Here is a 20,865-nt window from a genome sequence, read left to right as displayed (position 1 = left end):
CCTGCCAAGCATCTTCCCCTCTCCTCGCCCATCTCTCAGGGGAGTGGGAGGAAGGGGCAGTGAACAGGAAGCTGGGGAGAGGTGAGATTGCAGTCTCACAAGATCATCTCCTCTGGGTGCAAAAGGTCTGGTCAGGGTGGGGCAAGGCAGCAGAGATGCTGGCCAGACCCGTTGGCCCCCTGGGGAACTCAAGTGGTCACAGTAGGTCCTCTGTTTGCACCGCCTTCTGGAGAACAGTCAGCTAAGTGTACCTACGTGGGAGGAGGTACGGCCAAGATCTAATTTTGGGACCACGTAAAGCAACAATTGCTCGGTTGGAACATACATACACAAAGCCCTCTGCCACTTCCTGGTTGGTGCCCTTGGGGGACACCTTGGGACCACTCCTTGCATCACCTTTTAATATGGGCTGGGGATCTCACAAGGTGCACGTCTGAAATCTTTCCCATGATCTCTCACCAGTTTCTGCTTTATACATTTTATCCTGCTGAGGATGGTCCCTTCTGTCCCCAGCTGTTGGGTTTATCAAGTCTGTAGTTGACTTCTTGTGCACAGACAGACTCCCCATCTGTAGAGAGGGATTCTCACATACCCAACTCCTTGCACTTCCCAAGAGCTGAATCAGATATGTACTTGGGTACAAATCAGGATTTTTTTTTTTTCTCACCAAGAGAGGTCTGTGTGTTGGCAACTCCTGGAATCGGTTGGTCCACTGGACAAATGACAATGCTGACTCATTTTATGTCAGCTTGACCCAAGCTAGAGTCATTTGGAACCTCAGCTGAGAAAATGCCTCCACTCGGTTGGCCTGCAGGGCCAGTCTGTGGGGCCTTTTCTTGACTGATGATAGATGTGGGGCAGCCCAGCCCACTGTGGGCGGTGCCACTCCTCAGAAAGGGGCCCTGAGTTTGTAGGAAAGCAGGCTTAGCAAGTCGTGGGGTGCAATCCTGGAAGCAGGCTTCTGGTTCAGTTTCTGGTCTCCAGGTTCTTGCCTTAAGTGAGTTCCTGGATGGTAGACTACAAGCATTAAGCTAAAAGGAACCCTTTCCTCCCCAACTTGCTTTTGTGTTTTATCATAGCAATAGAAACCCTAAGACAATGGCTGTCAGGGACCTGGGCTTGATCTTTCCCCAGGTCCTTGCTGTGTCAACCTTTGACCTTCTGACCTCAGCTTCCACATCGTAAGCGGCTGCAGTGATAATACAACAAAGTTTTTTTGGGGGGTGGGCAAGAACCTTTCATCCAAGTAAACCTTACTTCCTGCCCCCAGCAGCCTCTCCTGCCACCTCATTGGCTGAGGTATGTGAGAAGGCTTGCTGGCAGCCCCATCTCTCTCCTGAGGCTGGAAGGTTGTCCTCCATTGCCTAAAGGCTCCTACACTGTCCAATCAAATGCAGAGTATCAGCGTGGGGGTGTGGCTGCTGAGCAGCATCAGGTCTGGGAGCTCTGTGGCTCACAGCTGGCATCCTGATCTCAAGATGCCCTGACTCCATGGCTGAGCCAACAGGAGGTGCCATTGTTGTGTCTTCTGCTAAGGTTCTTGGACCCAACTGTCACCCAAGAAGCCACAATTAAGCCTGGTTTCTACTCCTAGAAGACAAAAAATATTTGATGATAAAACAGAAAGACTACTTTAAAGTCAATATAACTATGCTATGGAATATAATTCAGAATTTACATAGCTTTTCAAAAATCATTTGTGACTGTACTAGCTCACTAAAGACCAGAATCATGCCTGTCCTGTTACTATTAGATGCTCAGTGAAAAGCACCTTGAGTAAGTGAATGAATGAGTGAACGAATGAATGAATGAAAACAAGTAGACAATTAAATGCAAAGCTTTGCATTAGTCCATCTTTGGGGTTGCCTCTTTAGGCCTTTGTCAACAGAGGTACATGTCCCCCTTCTTAAGGGACATTTTGGCGGGAATCACTAGCTTAGCAGTTGGTGTGGTGGAGACCCAGTGCTCCTGAGAGTACAGAGGAGAGGGACGGGGAAGGGGCTGTGGTTATCATGGACGGCTTCCTGGAGAAGGGGCTGGAGTTCAGAGTAAAGATGGGTAGAGGGGCCAGCAGTGTTTCCACAGCACTGGTCAGGGGAGCACCAATCAGAAGTCTATGTGAAGCTGAAAGACAGAGGCTTGGTGTGGGCGGGAAGCGTGCTGTCCAGTGATCTCCCTGACTCCAAAGGTTTCCTTAGGCTGTTTGTGCCTCAGCAGGGCGCTGCAGGTGCCACAGCCTTTGTTTTGTACCCGGAAATGAGCTCAGGACACAGGCTCCATCCCATAGCGATCAGGAATACAGGCAGATAGTAACCTGTCATATCCACTCCAGCCAGGACCCTTGGACCACATCTTAGACCAGGCTGTCCAGAAAGATGCTCCAGGATGAGGACCAAGAAGAGCTGTGGGGTGTACCAGAGCAAGGGGGGCATGGCTGAGCAGAGGCAGGAATGGAGCCACGAGACAGCCGCAACAGGGGTGCCCGCTGATCCTCTGGGGAGTTCTGGGGTGAGGGACGTCAAGACAGGGGGTCAGGTCCTCTGCCCTTCCAACCACTCATTCAGTACAGACTGTCCCTGGTGAGGAGGGGTGAACTTGGGTGAGAATTGTGTTGTGTACCCTCCCTGTTAGGGGAACTAGCCCTCACTCATCTCCTTACGATGGACCTAGAACACCTGTCCCCCTGCCTGGGATGGTCCTCTCTCTTTAATTATAACAGATCCTCCCAGGTCACGTTCATATGCCTTGTCTTGCACCTCTAAAACCTGTAGTCAGAGATAGGCCAGTGGAGGACGCTAGACCACCATGTTGCTCATAGTAACACACTGTATAGAAATATGCACATAATTGCATGCATGCAGGTGCACACATTTTCATGTCCCCTTATCTATGCATAACATAAACATGTTTCAGAAAGATACACATGGAGCTACACACAGCACTTAGGCGGTAAGACATAAGGAAGCATCCAAGTAGAGGCCAGTGATCCATAAAGGAAGTTGTTCTACCCAGGTCTTGCTTGGTGAACCGGTGACTTTCCTGTGGTTACTCTCGGGAATGTGGGTACAGGCTGTTTACTGAGCACGGGGAAACTTACCGGCAGCTACTCCACTGAAGAATACCCTCCCTCCTGCAAGTGATTTTAAATCTCTTGTACATCCTTGGGGAGGGGAGGGGCCTCATGCACACTGGCCTTGAGGATGTTAGTGGGCCTGGTCTTTGGAGGATCTCTTGCAAGTAACCATGGCTGTTCTTGTTCCCAGAGTGACAGCAGCCGTGTGGGTCCTGGAGTTCAGCGTGGCTTCACAATAGCACGGTCATCATTGCTCTCTGAGTCCGTCTGTGCCTCCAGATGGCAAACATGTTAAAGGTGGGCTCTGCCACCTCAGTTATCCAGTTGTCTGTGCCTGGCTGGTCCTGGTGAGAGCTACGGAGAACCATGTCAGCCTCAGCTTGGCCTCTTACCCCTCTCCTTCCCATCTCCTGTGAAAATAGCCTGCATTCTCTTCCTTTGCTTCTGACTCCTCTTTCTCATCCCTTGTGCACCAGTCTAGAGGCTTTGTGAAATAGATCACGCAGGCTGGCCAGTTCAGTACACGGCCTGTCCTCTCTGCGCATCTTCCCTCCCTTAGTCTTTGGCTTGAGTGTTTGCTGTGGCTTAAATGTGAACCCTCCTTTATAGGTGCGAATGTGTGAACACCCGTCCCCCAGCTGGTGGCGCTGCTTTGGAAGCTTTTAGGAGAGGGATCATGGCTAGAGGAATGGGTCACTGAGGGCAGGCCTTGCGTGAAGTTCTGTAGCCTGACCAGACTTTGATCACGCTGTTTCCTAACTGTGGACACAATGTGACCAGCTGCCTCATGCTCTTGCCTCCGTGCCTTCATCCCGTGATGAACTGTGTCCCTTTTAAACAGCCCCTCCCTTACGTGGGTTCTTGTCAAGTCTTTGGTAGCAGGGCAAGGGATATAACTAATGTAACCTTCCTCATTTTTCTTATCAATTCATTTATCTCTATGAAATATCTTACTTGGTTGTTTTGAGCCAGACCAGAACTCAAAGACTATTTAAATGGTGGCCCCTTTGAGAGCAAGGAGTCATTTTCTGCCCCTACTCCATTCAGGACTTTAAAAGAGTATTTATTTTTACCTTATGTATATGAGAGTTTTGCCTGCGTGTATGTCCGTGCACCATGTGCATGCAGTGCCCAAGATGTCCAGAAGGGGGCAACTCCTAGAACTGGAGTTACATTTGGTTGTGACCCACCATGAGGGTGCTGGAAACTGAGCTTGGGTCCTCTGCCATAGCAGCAAATGCTCTTAAGCCCTGAGCCATCTCCCCAGCCTCTCCTATCTAGTACCTTCGCCGCGTCTCCCTGTCTGCTTTTTCTGTCGGACACACGCACTGAAGCCACACGACAGATGCTTCATTCCCGTTAATTGATGAATGAACGATCAAGTTGGGAGAGAGTGACGGGTGGATGAGCTGGTAAATGGAAGTTCATCATATCACAGAGGCCCAGAGAGGCCAAGTGACTTCCAATGCTATCTGATCGACCGCGTGGGGAGCCAAGGTTACATGATGTGGGCTCGTTAGGAAGAGCCCATATTTGGAAAAGCTGCAGTGGCATCTGTGTGGTTCACTTTGAGAATGATATTAATAGTCACCACTTGTTGAATGCAGACCTGTGTGTTCTGCATTAGATGCTCTTCAAGTGCTTTGTGCACGATCCTCACAGCAGCGTGCCCACCATTTACTGAGCACGAAAATGAAGAACCAAGAATCAGGGTGACTGGTGCAAGGTGACCCCCCCCCCCCGCATCTCAGTCTGGCTTGTGTTGCTACGATAGAATTCCTGAGACCAGGTCATTTTTAAAGCACAGAAGTTTATTTCTCGCCATTCAGGAGGATAGGGAGTTCGAGATGGAACATCCACCTCTAGCAAGGTCTTTTCAGCATCATAATATGGAAGAGGGTGTCACCTGGTGGGAGCAGTGTCCAAGAGTGTCTCATGGGATTAGCGTTCAAGGATGTCACACGGCAGGAGGGTGTCCAAGTAGCTAATGCTTTCTGCCTACACCGAACAGGTAGAGGAAGATGGTTTTCCCGAGAACCTACTCTTATGGGAGGGGGGCGATGTCACTGTGGCCACTGATGCTCTATGCTGCCTGCAGTGAAGGACAGAGAGCTTTGTGGCAGCCTCTCGAGGCATCCACAGGCTTCAGGAGAGGAATGAAGAGGGAGACATTCCAAGAGTGGGTCCACCTGAGCCCAGAGCCCCATGGTTAAAATTAATGCTATTGCGGAACTATAGTTTCAGAGCACTGAGATTCCATGGGGAGTGAATGAGGGCTCTGAACCCCATGGGGATGTGTATGGGTGCCAAGGTGAAGGACCATGTCTAGGTGGTTCTGTGTTCAGTGACTTCAGTCCTTCACTTCCCTGTCTCAGTCTCCTGCCCAACCATACCCACAGTTTCCATGGTGTTGGGTCTTGGAATACCCAGATCTACATGGTGCTGGAAGGACAGAGATGAGCTCCAATGGAAAAGGGTTCCAGAAATTGTCCTCAGCCTAAAAATGAAGCATATATCATCCAGGGAACGATCAGTGAGCAAGATACCAGGCAGCTCGCGTGCTAGGAAAGCTGTTCTTGCTTCCTCCCCTTAGCCCTCCCGGTGCCCCTTGAGGTTATTCCTGTGCCCTAGAGGGGCTGGGCATAGATGGAGGTCTGGTGGGGCTTTTAGAATCACAGAACTCCAGCCCTGCAGTCCCCTAGGTCCTATCATCTTGTGATTATTTGTAAATTCGTCAATGAATTTATGTGCTCGTTCATTCTCTGATGTGTTGGGGGAACACTGGCCTCATGACTGGTCTGTGCTAAGCATTGCTCAAATCTCTGGAGATGCAGCAGAGAACAGAGGTCACACTGCCAATCCTTGGGGTGCTGGGAGTCACCGGGTGGGAGACACAGGGTGAGAACTTTGCTGGAAAACGGTCCTTACAGCCTGTTGTGGTGACCAAGAAACCCCTCTGGGGTAAAGTCCTAACTATGCAAGCATGAAGATCTAAATTTGGATTCCCAGCACCCAAACTGGGCATGGTAACATGTGTCTACAGTTGTAACACTGGGGAGCAGAAGCAGGCAGATCTTGCTTCTTGGCAAGGCAGTCTAGCTGAAGTTTGGACTCTGTCTCAAAAATAAGGCAGGGGAGTGTTTAAAAAGACATGCCGGTTTCAATCTCTGACCTCGACACGTGCCTGTCTGGACAAGCTCACCCCTTCATACACACATCCACACACCCATTCTCATCCATCCATCCCGTTCATCTATCCATCTACCTATCCTCCCACTCACCAATCCCCACCACCCATCCATGAATCCATTCACCTACCCTTTTATCGTCCATTCATGTATCCAACCACTCTTACACTCATCCATCTACCCATTCACTCATTCATCCATCCATTCATCAATCCTTCAACTCGTTTGTCCAACCGCTCCTTTGTCTAATTCAGCCGCATCCCCCCCCCCCATGTCTCCATTCTAAGGAAAGATATGCCTGAAATTAATAGCCAGGGAAGCTTCTGGTCCAGTGTTTTCTCAGGCCATCTTTCTTAAACCATTTGTGTCCTTTGAGATGACCTTAGAGAAAAGTATTCTTGTCCAAATGATCTTGGGAAAGCTGCATCTTCTCCTCCCCACCCCTTAACATTGAGTAATAGTTAGTGTAATAATGGGAAGATTCCTGTTTAGACTCTTTTTCATTAAAATCCTTTAAAATGTTTATTTACTGGTGGGAGGGCACACAATGCCATGGTGCTTATGTGGAGGTTAAGAGACAACCTTTGAGAATTGGTTCTCTCCTTCCACTCTGTGGATCCTGGGGATCAAACTTGGGTCATCAGGCTTGGCAGCCAGCCTGCTTCAGCTATCTTGCTGGCCCCAGGTTATTTTTCTAATGTAATGTTCTCTACATCTTTCTGACCAAGGAACATTTTTTTTTCTCATGGAGTACCCGTGAGCCTCCCAGGGAATTAATGATTCGTGAAATACACTTTAGGAAGCATTCCTTTAAGCACGAAATCTTTTTTTAATTATAATGACTTGCATGGAATATTCATAAGATCTATTATATATGTACCTGCCTCCTCATGTTGGGGCGACTCATCCTTCAGCCCTTCCTGGGCACATCATTGGACACATCACCCTGAGCAGCATCCTCGAGAGATGCACTGTCCCCGATGGGACCTAGGGAAGGGACAGACATGGGTGTGCTCTTCCTTTTCAGGGAACGTTTGGTCTTTCCCTTTCGTGTGTGATTAAGGCACAGATACATTTGCTTCCTTCTTGGAATGACGAAGGAAACACCTAAGAACCAATTTCAGTATGCAACCGCGAACACATTGTCCCTGAGAAAGGTCCCCAGACCTCTCCTTTGTATGAACTTGGAATGTCATGTATGTACTTGATTGTAGGACTTTCAGTCATTCAGAGCCTTTGAAGATGGTTTCCTACATGCGTGCATTTTTATTCATCTGTTTATTGATTTATTTATAATGGTGCCAAGAATCAAATCCAGAGTCTTGCACATGCTCAGCACTTGCTCTATAACAAATTATGCCCCTCGCCCTCTGGTCTTGTCAAGGCAGGGGCTCACTCTGTAGTTCAGGTTAGCCAGCTCACAATCCCAGGTCCTGGGATTCAGACATATGTCGCTCTCCACACTTAGCCTTACTGTCCTGCTTTAATCTATGTTTTGGATAACTGCACAGACACTGGGGTTCTGACTGGTTAAGTTTGTTTGGTTTTTTGCTTTTTTTTTTTTTTTTTGCTTGCTTTTTCAAGACAGGTTTTTTTTTTCTGTGTAGCCCTGGCTGTCCTGAAACTTGCTTTGTAGACCAGGCTGGCCTCAAACTCACAGAGCTCCACCTGCCTCTGCCTCCAGAGTGCTGGGATTAAAGGTGTGCGCCCCCACTGTCCTTCAGACTGGATAAGAACATTGTCTTCAGGATCAGCTCGGCCTAGGTTTGTGTTGACTCCACCTCTTCCTAGCTGTGTGATCTTGGGCAAGTTGCTAAATCTGTTCCCTTTCTCTGAGTTTAGGGGTAAGCACTAGGTGAGGTGGTTTATGCAGAGCGCTTGGCATAAGGGAGGTGCTTAATAAATAGTGGCAAAGTCCAGACTCGGGTGAGATGAGTGAGGGTCCCAAGGCATATCAACTCTTATGACATGCCAAACTTCTGCACACACAGGAACAGCACCCAAGACGGAGCGCCACCTTGCTCCCTGGGTCCTGGGTGCCTGTTCTGCTACAAGGGCTCCACCATCACCTGAGGATGCTCGTGGCTTTAGCTGTTTGTCACATCTGAGCACCCTGAAGGCCCAGGATTGGGAGAGAGAGACTCAGCTTCCCATCTGGAAAGATCCTCCCTCACCTGAGCAGCAAATGAACCGAATAAGGATGGGGATAGGTGGATAAAGGGTGTGCTGTGGTTGGGAGGGGACTGGGGATGGCTCAGGATGGTTCGCCTGTGCCTTAGATGAGCATGGACTGCCGTGGAGCCCCTGCCTCCAATGTCAGAGCCTCTGAGTCGGGGCAGGACCACCTCCAGCTGCACTGGACCTTCTCTTCCCTGTCAAAACTTTTAAAAACACAAACAGCAGCAAGAGCGGCATTTGCATAAATCTCATTAGAAAAAGTGCAAGTTTCATAAATCTTGTGATAAATTAGTGCGAGATCATTCTCAACGTGATGTATTAATTTTAGGACAGAATGAATGGTTCCGTGATCATCGTGGGTAATTACGAGTCTCCTCTGAAACGAGGTGATTTCTGGGGGGCCCTCCTCTGGTTCCCCAGCAGGGGAAGGGTCGGGGGAGGTGTCTTACCTGCACCTGGACGCACACATCTTGTCTCTTCAGCTGTGGAGAGGTGATGAGAAGCTGGGGCTAAAGGGCAGAGGTCCAGGAAGCCATGTAGGAAGGTATACATTTCTGAGAACCAAATTGCCTAAAAGAAGGATTTGAAATAATTGAGCCTTTGGCCCATGAGACCGGTAGTTCAGGGGTTCTTAGAGTTGTGGTCTGGGACCAGCACCCTTCGTTCTGCCTGGGAGTTTGTTAGAGATGCATCTAGAAGCTCTGCAAAGACCACTGCTCTAAACACACACTCCGAGGCTCCGAGTGTCTCCGAGGCTCACTGCACTTGGAAGGTCTTTGTGCTACCCCGAGGGAGTCACCCAGGGGTTAATGCACCAAACCATTGCCCCCTTGCAAACACTGTCCAAGTGATGCTAAAATGGAATCAGGTCAAGAGTTGCTACGCTAAAGCCAGGTGAATTGGGAAAGTCTGGACACAATCAGGAGCACAGATTACACACAAAAACGCACATATTATGCACGTATATATTTTTGCCATTCCTATGGACTGGATTGGTCTGGATGCCTCACTGTGGCTAGAGGCCCTCCCACAAGAGTGAGGGTGGAGAGACAGCTGGAAGGCTGGCCTCCCTGTGGGACAAATAAAAATACTACATAAGGCTGTGCCCTGCCCCAGCACAACTCCCCGGTGGAAGTGCTTCCACTGATTCCTCTGACACCCAGTCCTTGCCCCGACCGTGACTCTACCCTCAGAGCTGTGGGGCATACTCGGGCATTATTTGGCTCCAGGTGTTTTTGATATGCCAGTGAGTCTGGAACCAACTGCTGCCTGACAGGCTTGACTTCGTCATAGATTTGGTTTGACCCGGTGCTTGGAGGATGGGGCTCCAGAATCTACCTAGCCCGAGCACCCTCTCTGGTGGCCACATTTAAGGGTATCAGTGAGGGTTCCATGGCCGCAGCCTTGATCCTAGGTGTGGGGGACCGTGAGTGGGAACTCTGTCCTGAGCTCCTGCTAGCCGACCATCAGCAGGGTGGCCTCTGAGCAAGAAGGAGCCAGCTTGAACCTGCCACCCGTGTTTAGACTATCTTTGCCAGCCTTTAACGGGCCCCGCAGTGCTCTGTTTATTTTAATGATAATGTCAAGTTCAATTTGCCGTCATTTTTCCACATTTCCTTTTGTAAAGTTAATTGAACAGTTCAATGAATTGAAAAGTTTCAGGAGAAGGGGAAAAATAGCCCACTCTTATCATTGTTATTAAATCTGGTAACTACTGCTTGGCTCTCTGGCCTTAAGAAAGGACTCCATCCCCCGCTCTTCCATTCCCTGTACACATTCCCAAGGGCCTTGGAGCTGCAAGGACTTGAGAAGGTCGGACAGAACATTCTAGAATTCCTTACTTCATGGTCATCTTATGCTCTACCTGCTCCTTCTGGACAAGATAAAGAGAGAAGCCAATCTCCCTGTTCCCTGGGCATGACAGCCAGGCAATGCACCTCTGAAGTAGGGGAGGGTCACCCTTGGAGTCTGTCTCCCAGTGTCAAGCACCCATGTTGACATGGCATGAGATGTGACCAGCGGGGCCATAGGGTAGACATGTCAACTGACTGGGACTATAATGTGGTGTAGCAAAAAGTTCATCGGAGCCTGAGGCCCAATGTGAGTGTCAGTGGGCTTGTCATGAGCCACCCAGCCCTGTTTCCTTTGTGAGTTCATCGGGCCAATCAAGAATTGGAATGTGTGGCAGGTGTCAACAGCCCCTACTGGAGTCAGGTGTTCAATCAAAGCCTTGTCAAACCATGAGGCAGTTCACCTGGCCCTCTTTCACCCTGGGGCTGTTGTGGGCAGACGACTCTCAACCACACGCTTCCTTTCTGTCCTCCCCAAGGACCACTATGAACCCCTGCCCCAGGTCTCTCTTGGTATTGATTGATGAAGGAGGAACTGCTCAGTGGCTGAGTGGGAACCAGAGCATCTGGATAGATTCAGTCCCCTCTGGCTCTGTCTTAATGTGGGGAATCCTGGAGGTGGCCCCACTCCCAAAGTATCTACTGGGCCTTTTGTCCCGAGTCCAAGCCCTCACGCCCCCGAAGCTAGGTCACTTTGCCTCTCTGAACCTTGTTCAGAGCAGGTTCTGAACAAGCAGGAGCAGGTGTGACCCTTCTATGTAGGGCTAGCATTAGAAGTGTGTGCCTCTTGCGCACGACACCTGGTGTGAGCATGCTGTCTTCCCATAGGCAGCATGTGCGACTCTCCTTACAGTGTGGGCAGTTTCAGGAGAGCTGCTTCTGGGAGTGGAGGTGGCCAGAGGGCTCTAGACATGGGGCTGGTTCCTCTACCGGAGGTAAGGATTTCTGCTGGGGACTGCAGGACAGGCCTTTGAGGGTACGCTGGGCAGCCTCAGCTTAGCAGGAGGGAGGTCTGGTCTCAGGCCCCTCTATGGTCCTCCAGCTTCCCAAGTGGGCAGAGATAGGGTTTAGAAGAAAATAAAGGCCCTGAGGTTAAACCAGGTTCAGAATTCCAGAGGTGAGCAGAGGGGGAGCCTGTCTGTGGCAGGGGAGGGGAGGGAAAGCTGAGACAGATGAAGTGAAGGCACTTAATAGGCTGTCTGATCCCAGAGGGAGACAAATGAGACCACAAGCTACAAGGCCAGCTGGCTCCGAGGGGTGTCCAGACCCAGGAGATGGGGAACAGCAGCTGTGGCTCTAGCAGAGACCAAGGCCAGTGAGGGAGCTGGGGCTGGGTTCCCCACCCCCCTCCGCCTGTGTGTGTGTGTGTGTGTGTGTGTGTGTGTGTGTATAGGGTGAGTGGATGGGAGCTTTAGAGCAACTCTTTTGGCCACTGGTGACACGGGTGACACAAATGTTCTCAGAAGGCCCTCGTTATAACCCATGGTCCTAGAATTGCCGCTGCATAGGCTCAGCTGAGCATCGTTCAAATTAACTTCCTAGTTTGCTCTTCCATCTGCAAGGTAAGAGGGGCTCTGTGGCCTCTGCTTTCACCATAATCGATCCCAGTTTCTGAGGTGACCTCTATACTCCTCTCTTGACTGTCCTTTCTAACTGTTCTGAGCCTGGTAGAAGCAGATAACTAAGAGCCTTGGTCCCTGGATGGTGAGAGACAGTGGAGAGCTAATGTAAAGTCATTGCAGGTCACAGATTGCAAGAGATTGGCTTTCCTGTGTCTTCTAAGGTTGATTAGAGTGACTGCATGGAGCCCAGTGTTGTGAAGGATTCTGCAGTTGACTGTAGTAGGTGGTGGTTGATTAGTAATGTCTGCATGGGAAAGGATTGGGTCTGGCTAGCTCACTGGGCTACATTAGCTGCTGGGGAAGTTCTGGGTGATTGAAGGAGCTTTGCCAACCTATCCTAGAGCACTGGTCTCTACATCCAAGGGCAATGGCCTATTTCTTGATGCACGGGGCTGAGAGTAATGGATCTGGGAGCACAGAGCCAGAGAAACTGATGGCAGAGAAGGCAGTTTGGGGTAGATAGAGACGGTGTGAGATCTCAAAGGTATATAGTGGGGCATGTGGGCCACAGTATGCTCAAGAAGGCTGGCAGTAGCCTGGCAAGCTGACCCACAGTTCACTGGAAATGTGATTGGCTAGGGGAACATCGGGGGAGGGTTGTACCTGGCTTGGGAAAGCATTGAGCATGACAAGAAAACTTAAGCTGGAATGCTGTGGGGACAATCCCAGATGGCTTCTGGCCAGTGCTTCTACAAGGCAGAGGGCATTCGTAACCCATGTTCATTCCCCAGCCCCCACCCCAACTTTGGGAATGTGCGTGAATTTCAGTCTCCTAGATAAAAACCTAAAGGCTTGCAGCTTGCCACTGACTTGAGTTTCTGCCCCTCCCCTCACCAGGCAGGCACAGATCTGCAGCCCTTCCCTTCTGTGCAGATAACAACAATAACAGTAATAACAGTCATCTGGGCCATCAGCAGGGACCCAGCGGGGACTCGGGAAGCTGTGATTGTCCGCCCCTTGCCTGGGAGGCAGATGCAACTGGCTGCTGAGGGGCTGAGGCCACAGTAGAGGACATGTCCCCAGCTCTGTACTTCCCAACAGCCCCTAGCTGCCTGCTCAGGGAATCCCTACCTCTTAGACATGGTAGACTGCCCCAGGGCAGGACGCTTGAGTGACAGGAGAGATTGCACTGCCCTTAGGAGAGAATCCAAGACCAGTGTGCAGGAGGCTAGCCTCTCAGCTGTGTGGACATCAGTTCCAGCATCTCAGGAAAGTACTGCAGATTGGGGCTTTATTGGATGTGATTTACCTTGTACTCTCCTGCCCATTAGGATCTGACTGTCCTCACTTCTCACTATGGTTTGAAGGTCCAGGCCGGGTTGGGGTGGGGGGCTCTCACTCTCCTCACCTCTCCTGAACATGGCAGGACATGTTCAAGATTCTGCTGAGTGACTTGGGAATCCAGTTGCTTATCAGGTCTAGGGAATAGGACAGCCAGGCTGCTGCTCCCCCAGAGCTGACAGGCATGCCCTTGAGACTGGCAGCCAACAAGGCCGATGAGCACACAGAGATGGGAAACTGTGAGAACAGAGAGACCTGGCACCCTTTGGGGTGGATATGCTGGGTGACATATATTTGAGGAAAGCCCTGCGAGGTCAACGGATGCTGAAAGGTGATCATTGGGCCTGGGCATGGGTGACGTCAGGTGGTGGTGCTCCCAGGGGGAGCACTGCCATGATCTTGGCCCACTCAAGATCAGTCAAAGGTAATGGGGACAGAGAGCATGACCCTTTGGTATCTGTCACCTTGGGGAAGATCTACTAGAACCACAGGATAATCTGATTCTTTATTTACCTTTAAAATCTTGTGAGCTGGGGAGGTGGCTCCAGTGGCTTGCTGCATAAACACTAGGGCCTGGGCATGGGTGATGTCAGGTGGTGGTGCTCCCAGGTGGAGCACTGCCATGACTTTGGGTCCCCAGACCCCCTTATCAGGTAGGCATGGTGGCCTTCTTGCAATTGTAGCCTTAGAAGGCAGAGACTGCATTCCCCAGCAAAGCGAGACTAGCCACATCTGAGAACTGTGGGTTTGATTGACAGACTCCGTCACCATGAATAAGGTGGAAGAAGGATGGAGAATGATTCCCGATACTGACCGCAGGCCTCCAACATACATGGCATACATGTGCACCTGTGTCCACATGCGTCCTCACACATGTTGACATGCATAAACACACCCATGAAAATAGAAGGAGAGAAATGTAAATTTAAAGTATGTACAGCATAGAATTTATCCCCTTGTCAGTGTGAAGACTGCGGTTCGGTAGTCTGTGTAAGCAGCCCTTGTCTTGAAACTTGCACTTCTGTGCCTGTAAAATAGTAAGCCGTCGTCCGTCCGTCCCCCCCCCCCCCCGCCTCTGTCCTTCCCAGCCTCTGAACATCGGCATTCTGTTTCATGAGGTGCTTGGGAGAACTAGGATTGTACATTATTTGTCATTGTGTGACTAGCTTATTTCGTTTAGCACAACATCTCAAGGTTCATCCATGCTGGAGCAAGCGTCAGCATCTCCTTCCTTCTCAGAATCCGATGATCCATTGGCTGCCTAGGCCATGTTTTGCTTATCCATCCATCCATGGCTCCTTGGGCTGTTCCACCTCTTGACCATCACAACAGCTGCCATGGATGTGGGTTTGCCATGAGGACTTGGTCTTTTAAAGTCCTTCCACCCTGAGGTTAGGCAGAACCCCAGCCTGGCTCAGCACAGGGTGGAGATGGCTGGCTCGGTAGGATGGGAGGCCAAATGCAGAGACTCCTCTGTCTGCACTGATTGAGCCAGGAGGCCAGAGTTTGAGCCATTAAATCATGCCAGGCCTGGAGCGGTCCCCCTCTGCATCTAAAGCGGGGGCCATAAACCAGGCTGACTTACCAGCAGCACTCAGAGCTCCGTTGTTTATAGCCAGCGTCTGCTCTGATTGGTAGATTCCTGTATTGCACCCATTGTTAAATATTTGAATATGGGCCTGCAATAAACCACACCGGGACGTCTATACCTGACTGCACATCAGTCTCCTAAAGAGGAGAAGGTGGGGGCACTGTCTAGGGGTTTGTGATTTTAGCACCCCATTAGCCAGCTGGGCCAGCAGGGTCTGGCAGTAGCAAGCACCCACCATGGCTCAGACACACAGTCTTTGAGGATGCTTTTTCAGGAACAGATCTTTTGATGACTACTTAAAAGCAGGTGGTTGTCTAGGGAGGAGCTCCCAGGAACCTAGGAAGAGGGTGAGAATCTGAGGAAGGGACGATAGAATTTTATAAAGAAGGGCGGGGCAGTTAGCTTGCGCTTCTGAAAGCTGGAAGTTCAGGAACTTGGTGCCGGCATACGGTGAGGGTCTTCACTCTGCTTCCTAACACAGTGGGTGATCGTGCGGTGAGGGAGACACAGAGAGCTAGTTTAGGGGTCTCATCCTTGTGAAATCATTGCTGCCTTTGCAAGGACCCGAGCTCATCTGGTTCTGATGGCTTCCCGAAGACCTCTTCCCCAAATACCAGCTTTTATGAATTAGAGATAGCTGCTAACATACAAGTTTTAGAGGACACATCCAAACCACAGCATGGACCTTGCCGTCACTGGAGGTGACTGGAGACTGTCTTCTTGGAGAACTCCAGAAGTCAGTATCGAACACATGCCTCAGAGGTGTGCCTCTGAGAGCCAAGAGAACTGGGGTCAAGAGAACTGGGATGCATGTCCACCACCTCTCATCCTTTTTTTAAAGTTTAATTTATTTATTATGCATACAGCATTGTGTCTGCATGTGTGCCTGCCTGACAGAAGAAGGCACCAGATATATCATTACAGATGGTTGTGAGCCACCATGTGGTTGCTGGGAATCGAACTTGGGATCTCTGGAAGAGCAGTCAGTGCTCTTAACCTCTAAGCCATCTCTTCAGTCCCACCGCTTCTCCTCTTTATCCATCATTTTCAAAGCCAGTCACTGAGTCCCAAGACCAGTGGTATAAATTCCCTGATCCTTCTGACCTGTGAATGGCATGGGCTGACCCTGGTGAAAATCACGGAGTCTGACCACTGGAGGCTAGGCTGGTGTGTGTGTGTGTGTGTGTGTGTGTGTGTGTGTGTGTGTGTGTGACTGAGGGCGACACGACACCACTGTAGCTGTTGTGGATATCTCCCCAGCCCCTTTCACACCACCATCAGAACCCCTCACACCGGTGAATCCCTGGACACCGTACCACAAACAAGAACTCCGGCTTCATCCACTGCTGGTGGGAAAATAGAGAAGTGCAGGCACTGTACAAAACCACTTGGTGATTCCTCACTACGGTAAACGTAGAATGTCTCTACAGCCCAGCAAACCTACCCCTAAACACGTGAAAAACAATTTAACATGAGAATCTGAAAAGTATCTAATATATAGATGTCCATAGCTGCAGTATTCACAACCCTAAGGGGGAAATAACCGTCACCTCTGTGGACTGTAGAGCATATGAATGGGATGTGTGGGAGCCACATGAGAAGATAGTCAGCCATCTGCAGGAGCAGAACTCTGGCACAGGTACCAGCCTGGACCAGCCTTACAGGTGATACTAAGCGAGAGTCACGCACAGAGCCATAGACTGGTTCTGTTGACATGAGCGTCCAGGGCAGGCAAGTCCTAGAGTTGAAAGTGGATGTGCAGAAGCCAGAGACAACAAGGTAGCTTTGTAATGGTACAGTTTCCTTCATGGATGCGGGAAGATGGTTGCCAAGCACTGTGGATGCCCCAGAAGGTACCAGATTGCACACTTAGAATTGCGAAGATGCTGAATTTTGTGAGGTGGTTACCTTGCTCGTGGAGAGAAGAGACAGGGTTTCATGTAGCACAGATCTGCCTTGTAGCCAAGGATGGCCTTGACCTCCCAATCTCCCTCTCTCCACCTCCCAGGTAACCACAGGCCTGCACCACCACACTTGGTTTGTGCTGTGCCAGGGATGGACCCCGGGCTTTGTGCATATAGACAAGCAAGTGCTCTGACAGCTGATCCGCATCCTGAGCCCACCAGATAATTTTTGCTTTAAACCACACCAAGCATTCTGCATCCAATATGCTATCGTTTTAAGGTGGGGACCAAACCCTGAGGGACCTGTGCACCGCAGGGTCTCACAGCCAGGGATGGTTATACTATAATGGGTGTTCCTGGAGCCCTGGGCTGGAGCTGAGTCCCACAGACAGACTTGATTTCTGGAGGAACAGTCTGGCCAGAGATTGCTGGTGGGACGGCTGACTTGCTTTTCAGAGGAGCCAGCACTGCCACTTGTGCAGAGCAGCCAAGAACACTGGGTGGGGGAGGAGGTGCCCAGCTAGAAAACTGCGGGGTGTCTTGTCTTAAATATAATATTAAATCAGCACCTTTAATTAGTACGCTTAGAAAAGGCCACTAGCAATTACCTGGGACACCAAGAAGGCGTGAGCTGGAAAGAGCCTGTGAGGAAGCCACAAAAGACCATTTTGAGCAGCGCATAATTGAGGAGAAAATGGATAAAAGTCCAGGAAATTACAGGGTGGGTGACAGCAGCTGATGGTCCCGTCCCTATCCTGCCCAGCGCCCCCCTCCCTGGGAGGACCCGAGTGTCAGGCCTGGGAAAGCCATTTGGGATATCAGGTTCAGTCACACGACCTTGGCTGCAGGGCTGATGTGGCCTTCCCACAATCCCCTTGGCCAGCCAGAGTGTATCCTCACTGAGCCTTCCACCTAGGTCATGGGGCTGGCAGGTGAGGCCGGTTTTCTGAGGACTACAGGCTATGCATGTTTATATTGTGGAGGGCCAGGGCGCATGGCAGGGGGCTCTTGTCTCCCGTGGGAAATTGGCCCAAGGCCTGAAAAGCCGCTCTTTGTTTCCCAAATCTGACAACAGAAAGGTGATGTGTGTATGTATGTACGTACATACGTACGTATCTATCTATATCTATGTATCTATCTACCTACCTACATCATATAGAGAGATATATAGATATGATGTATGTATATGTATATTTATGGAAACCAGGAGTCTTGGCTGGAAATGCATGCACAGTTTTAGAGTATTTTTTTTTTTTTTTTTAGAATGCATTGTATGGTCCACTCAGCTCCCAATTGACCCTCGTCATGTGGATATCAGGTCTTTGGGAAGTTGAAGTTGACTTACCTGTGACTTTCACACACTCCACCCTTCTGACTTAGGCAAAAAAGGCATTGAGCTTGGCATGTAGGCATTCAGAGATGGGCTCACATGCTTCCGAACGCTCACTGTCTAACTGGGTGTTTGCTTACTGCTTCTGGCTTCTTGCTCTGTAAGATGGGAGAGCCGACGCCAAGCTATTCTGACTTTGCTCCATGCCTCTCTCATCTCTCAGTGCCCTTCTTGCCTCTCACCTTCATCACCACACATGCCGCCTGCCTCTCCCATGTCAGGAGAGGCTATGTTCCTTCCCTGAATCTCAGTGTCCTCATCTATGAAATGGGTATAGTAATGACCACCAGACAGAATTATGGGAGGACTGAATGAGTAAATTTAAGTGCATGGACCCCCCCCTCCCCAAAACAAACAAAAACAAAAACAAAACCCTTCCTATTTGGGGATCTCGGTTAGGGCCTGGCAGCAACATTTCTGTGGAATTCTTGCTTACCGTGGAAGAACAGAATCTCTAGCTTGGCCTATGGGGTGCAGCTCTGCCGTCTGCTAACCATGAGGCTGTGTGAAATAATAACGTCACTGGCTGTTGCACAGACAGTATGGCGCACGGAGCTCCTTGCCTGCCTTTGTTCCGGGTTTGCAAGCATTAGTGGTCACTGTTGACTCAGAGCTGCTCTTCCTCCTGAAGAAACTCCTGAGCCACAGACACACAGCCCTTCCTTCCCCCTTCCTTCCTTCCTTCCTTCCTTCCTTCCTTCCTTCCTTCCTTCCCCCCCTTCCTTCCTTCCTTCCCCCCTTCCTTCCTTCCTTCCTTCCTTCCTTCCTTCCTTCCTTCCTTCCTTCCTTCCTTCCTTCCTTCCTTCCTTCCTTCCCTCACTTTGCTCTTTGAGGCTGTTGGTTAAATATGAATGCCAGTATTTGGGGAACAGAGAGTGCCTGTTCCATTTTGCAGGTTCAGCTGAACCCTTAAAAGAAAGAAGTTGCCCAAGCCAAGGCTCTGAGGTGTTATATCTTCCCTTCAGAGGTCTCCACCCTGCACCCCCAGTTTCTAGGGACTTAAGGGCCTCCTGAGGCTAAGGTGACCAGCTATCCCAGCCACGCTGGAGCTTTGAGGACTTCACACTTACGCCAGAATCCTCTTTATCCTGGGTACACAGGGCAGAGGGTTCATCCTCTTTGAAAGCCACTAGGAAACAAGGGAGCCCCAGGACAAGATATTCTATACCAACCTTCTGAGCCAGGCTATATGGCACATGATGCCTGGGGTGGTCTCTGTCCAGAGCATAACATCCTGAAGAGGGTGATCCCTACCTTTCGGTCTTCTTGAGGACAGGAACCAGACCCAGTCAGAATGAGTCTTGAAGTGACATGTCTTCTCAGCCTCCGTGCACAGACAAAGACCAGAACATTTTGGAAAATCTTTTGAATTAGAAAAGATGTTTCTGCCAGGCAGTAGTGGTATATGCCTTTAATCCCAGCACTTGGGAGGCAGAGGCAGAACTCTGTGAGTTCAGGGCCAGCCTGGTCTACAAAGTGAGTTCCAGGACAGGCTCCAAAGCTACAGAGAAACCCTGTCTCAAAAATACAAACAAACAAAAGATGCTTCTATTTGCAGAAGATGGAAACCCAGCTCAACAGAAGCAGGAATAAAACAAGCGGGGAAGGGTGTGGTCATCAGTGCCTATAGCTGAGACATCCGGAGGACTGAGCCAGCATGAGCCCTGCAGGAATGACCATCACCATGTCTATAAGCTCTGCCAGCTTTCTTGGCAGCCTTGCCCTCAGGTGGGCTTCTCTTGTAGGTGCCAAACTGGCCCAGTCAATGAGCCAATGGAATGAGAGCACAAGCCCTGGAATCGGCTTTGATTGGCTAGTTTGAGTCACATGCTAGCCAATCACCCTGATGGGAGAGAGGGGACCCTTTGATTGGCTAGGGCTGAGTTATGCACACAACTTGGGACATAAGAATGGAAATATCGGAGGTCCGCTCATATCTGAACCCACCCGGGAGAGGTCTCCATGTTACAACTGTAAAGGTCACAGCTGTCCATTTCACACCCTGCGTTACAACTGTGTGCACCCTGAGACAGGTGGGCCAGGACAGAAGTGGAGAGCCTGGGTTGCAGTCCAATGATGCTTAGGTGGTTTGGGGATGACTGTTGGCCTCTGGAAGACTTGGAAGCTTATGAGATGGCCGTGCCCTGAAGGCTGCCCTGTCACTTGAGCAAGGTGGGAAGAAGCAAGCCTGACCTCTGAACTGTCCTCCCCTCTCTTGTTCCACCACTTCAGGTTCTTCTGTGACCCAGTTGCTGGCCCGAGACATGGACAATGACCCCTTGGTGTTTGGTGTGTCTGGGGAGGAGGCCTCGCGCTTCTTTGCTGTGGAACCTGACACTGGTGTGGTGTGGCTTCGGCAGCCTCTGGACAGAGAGGTATGGCACATGACTCCATAGTCTCGGCCCTTTCCTGGAGAAGTGGGGGGGGGCAGACAATGGAAGAAGGTGGCATAGCATCTTTGGGGCGGGTCTTCTTCCAAGGTCCCATCCTACCTCAGCTGGGACCATTTGTCTTAGCGGTAGCTCTCTTCCAGGGCTGTGTTGGACCTGACTGTAGTGGGTTGGATGGGGGTTCTCAGAGTCAGGAGAAGCATTGGATGACCAAGAGGAAAGTGACCATGAGGTTATCTCTAACCCTGTTCTCTCCTCCCCCCTCTCTCTTCTTTTAGACTAAGTCTGAGTTCACAGTGGAATTCTCCGTGAGTGATCACCAAGGGGTGAGTGTCCCTCGAGGCCCGATAGCCCTATGAGGGCTGATCCTGGACTTAGTGGGTCCCTGGGCTGCGTGG

The 20,865-nt window shown here is 50.4% G+C and overlaps 1 protein-coding gene across 1 annotated transcript in view; it reads left to right on the top strand.

Moving 5' to 3' along the window:
- Positions 1 to 20,865, top strand: part of Cdh23 (cadherin related 23) — a 368,288-nt gene that overhangs the window by 72,185 nt on the left and 275,238 nt on the right. The window contains exons 4-5 of the mRNA XM_087898136.1: positions 20,310 to 20,452; positions 20,746 to 20,793. Of these exons, the coding sequence (XP_087754262.1) occupies positions 20,310 to 20,452; positions 20,746 to 20,793 (191 nt within the window). The remainder of the gene's footprint in view (positions 1 to 20,309; positions 20,453 to 20,745; positions 20,794 to 20,865) is intronic.

Source organism: Myodes glareolus, chromosome 18 (genome assembly GCF_982192425.1).
Source record: "Myodes glareolus chromosome 18, mMyoGla1.1, whole genome shotgun sequence".
Classification (NCBI taxonomy): domain Eukaryota; kingdom Metazoa; phylum Chordata; class Mammalia; order Rodentia; family Cricetidae; genus Myodes; species Myodes glareolus.
Note: the sequence above shows the minus strand (reverse complement) of the source record. Positions and strands in the feature narration are given on the sequence as shown.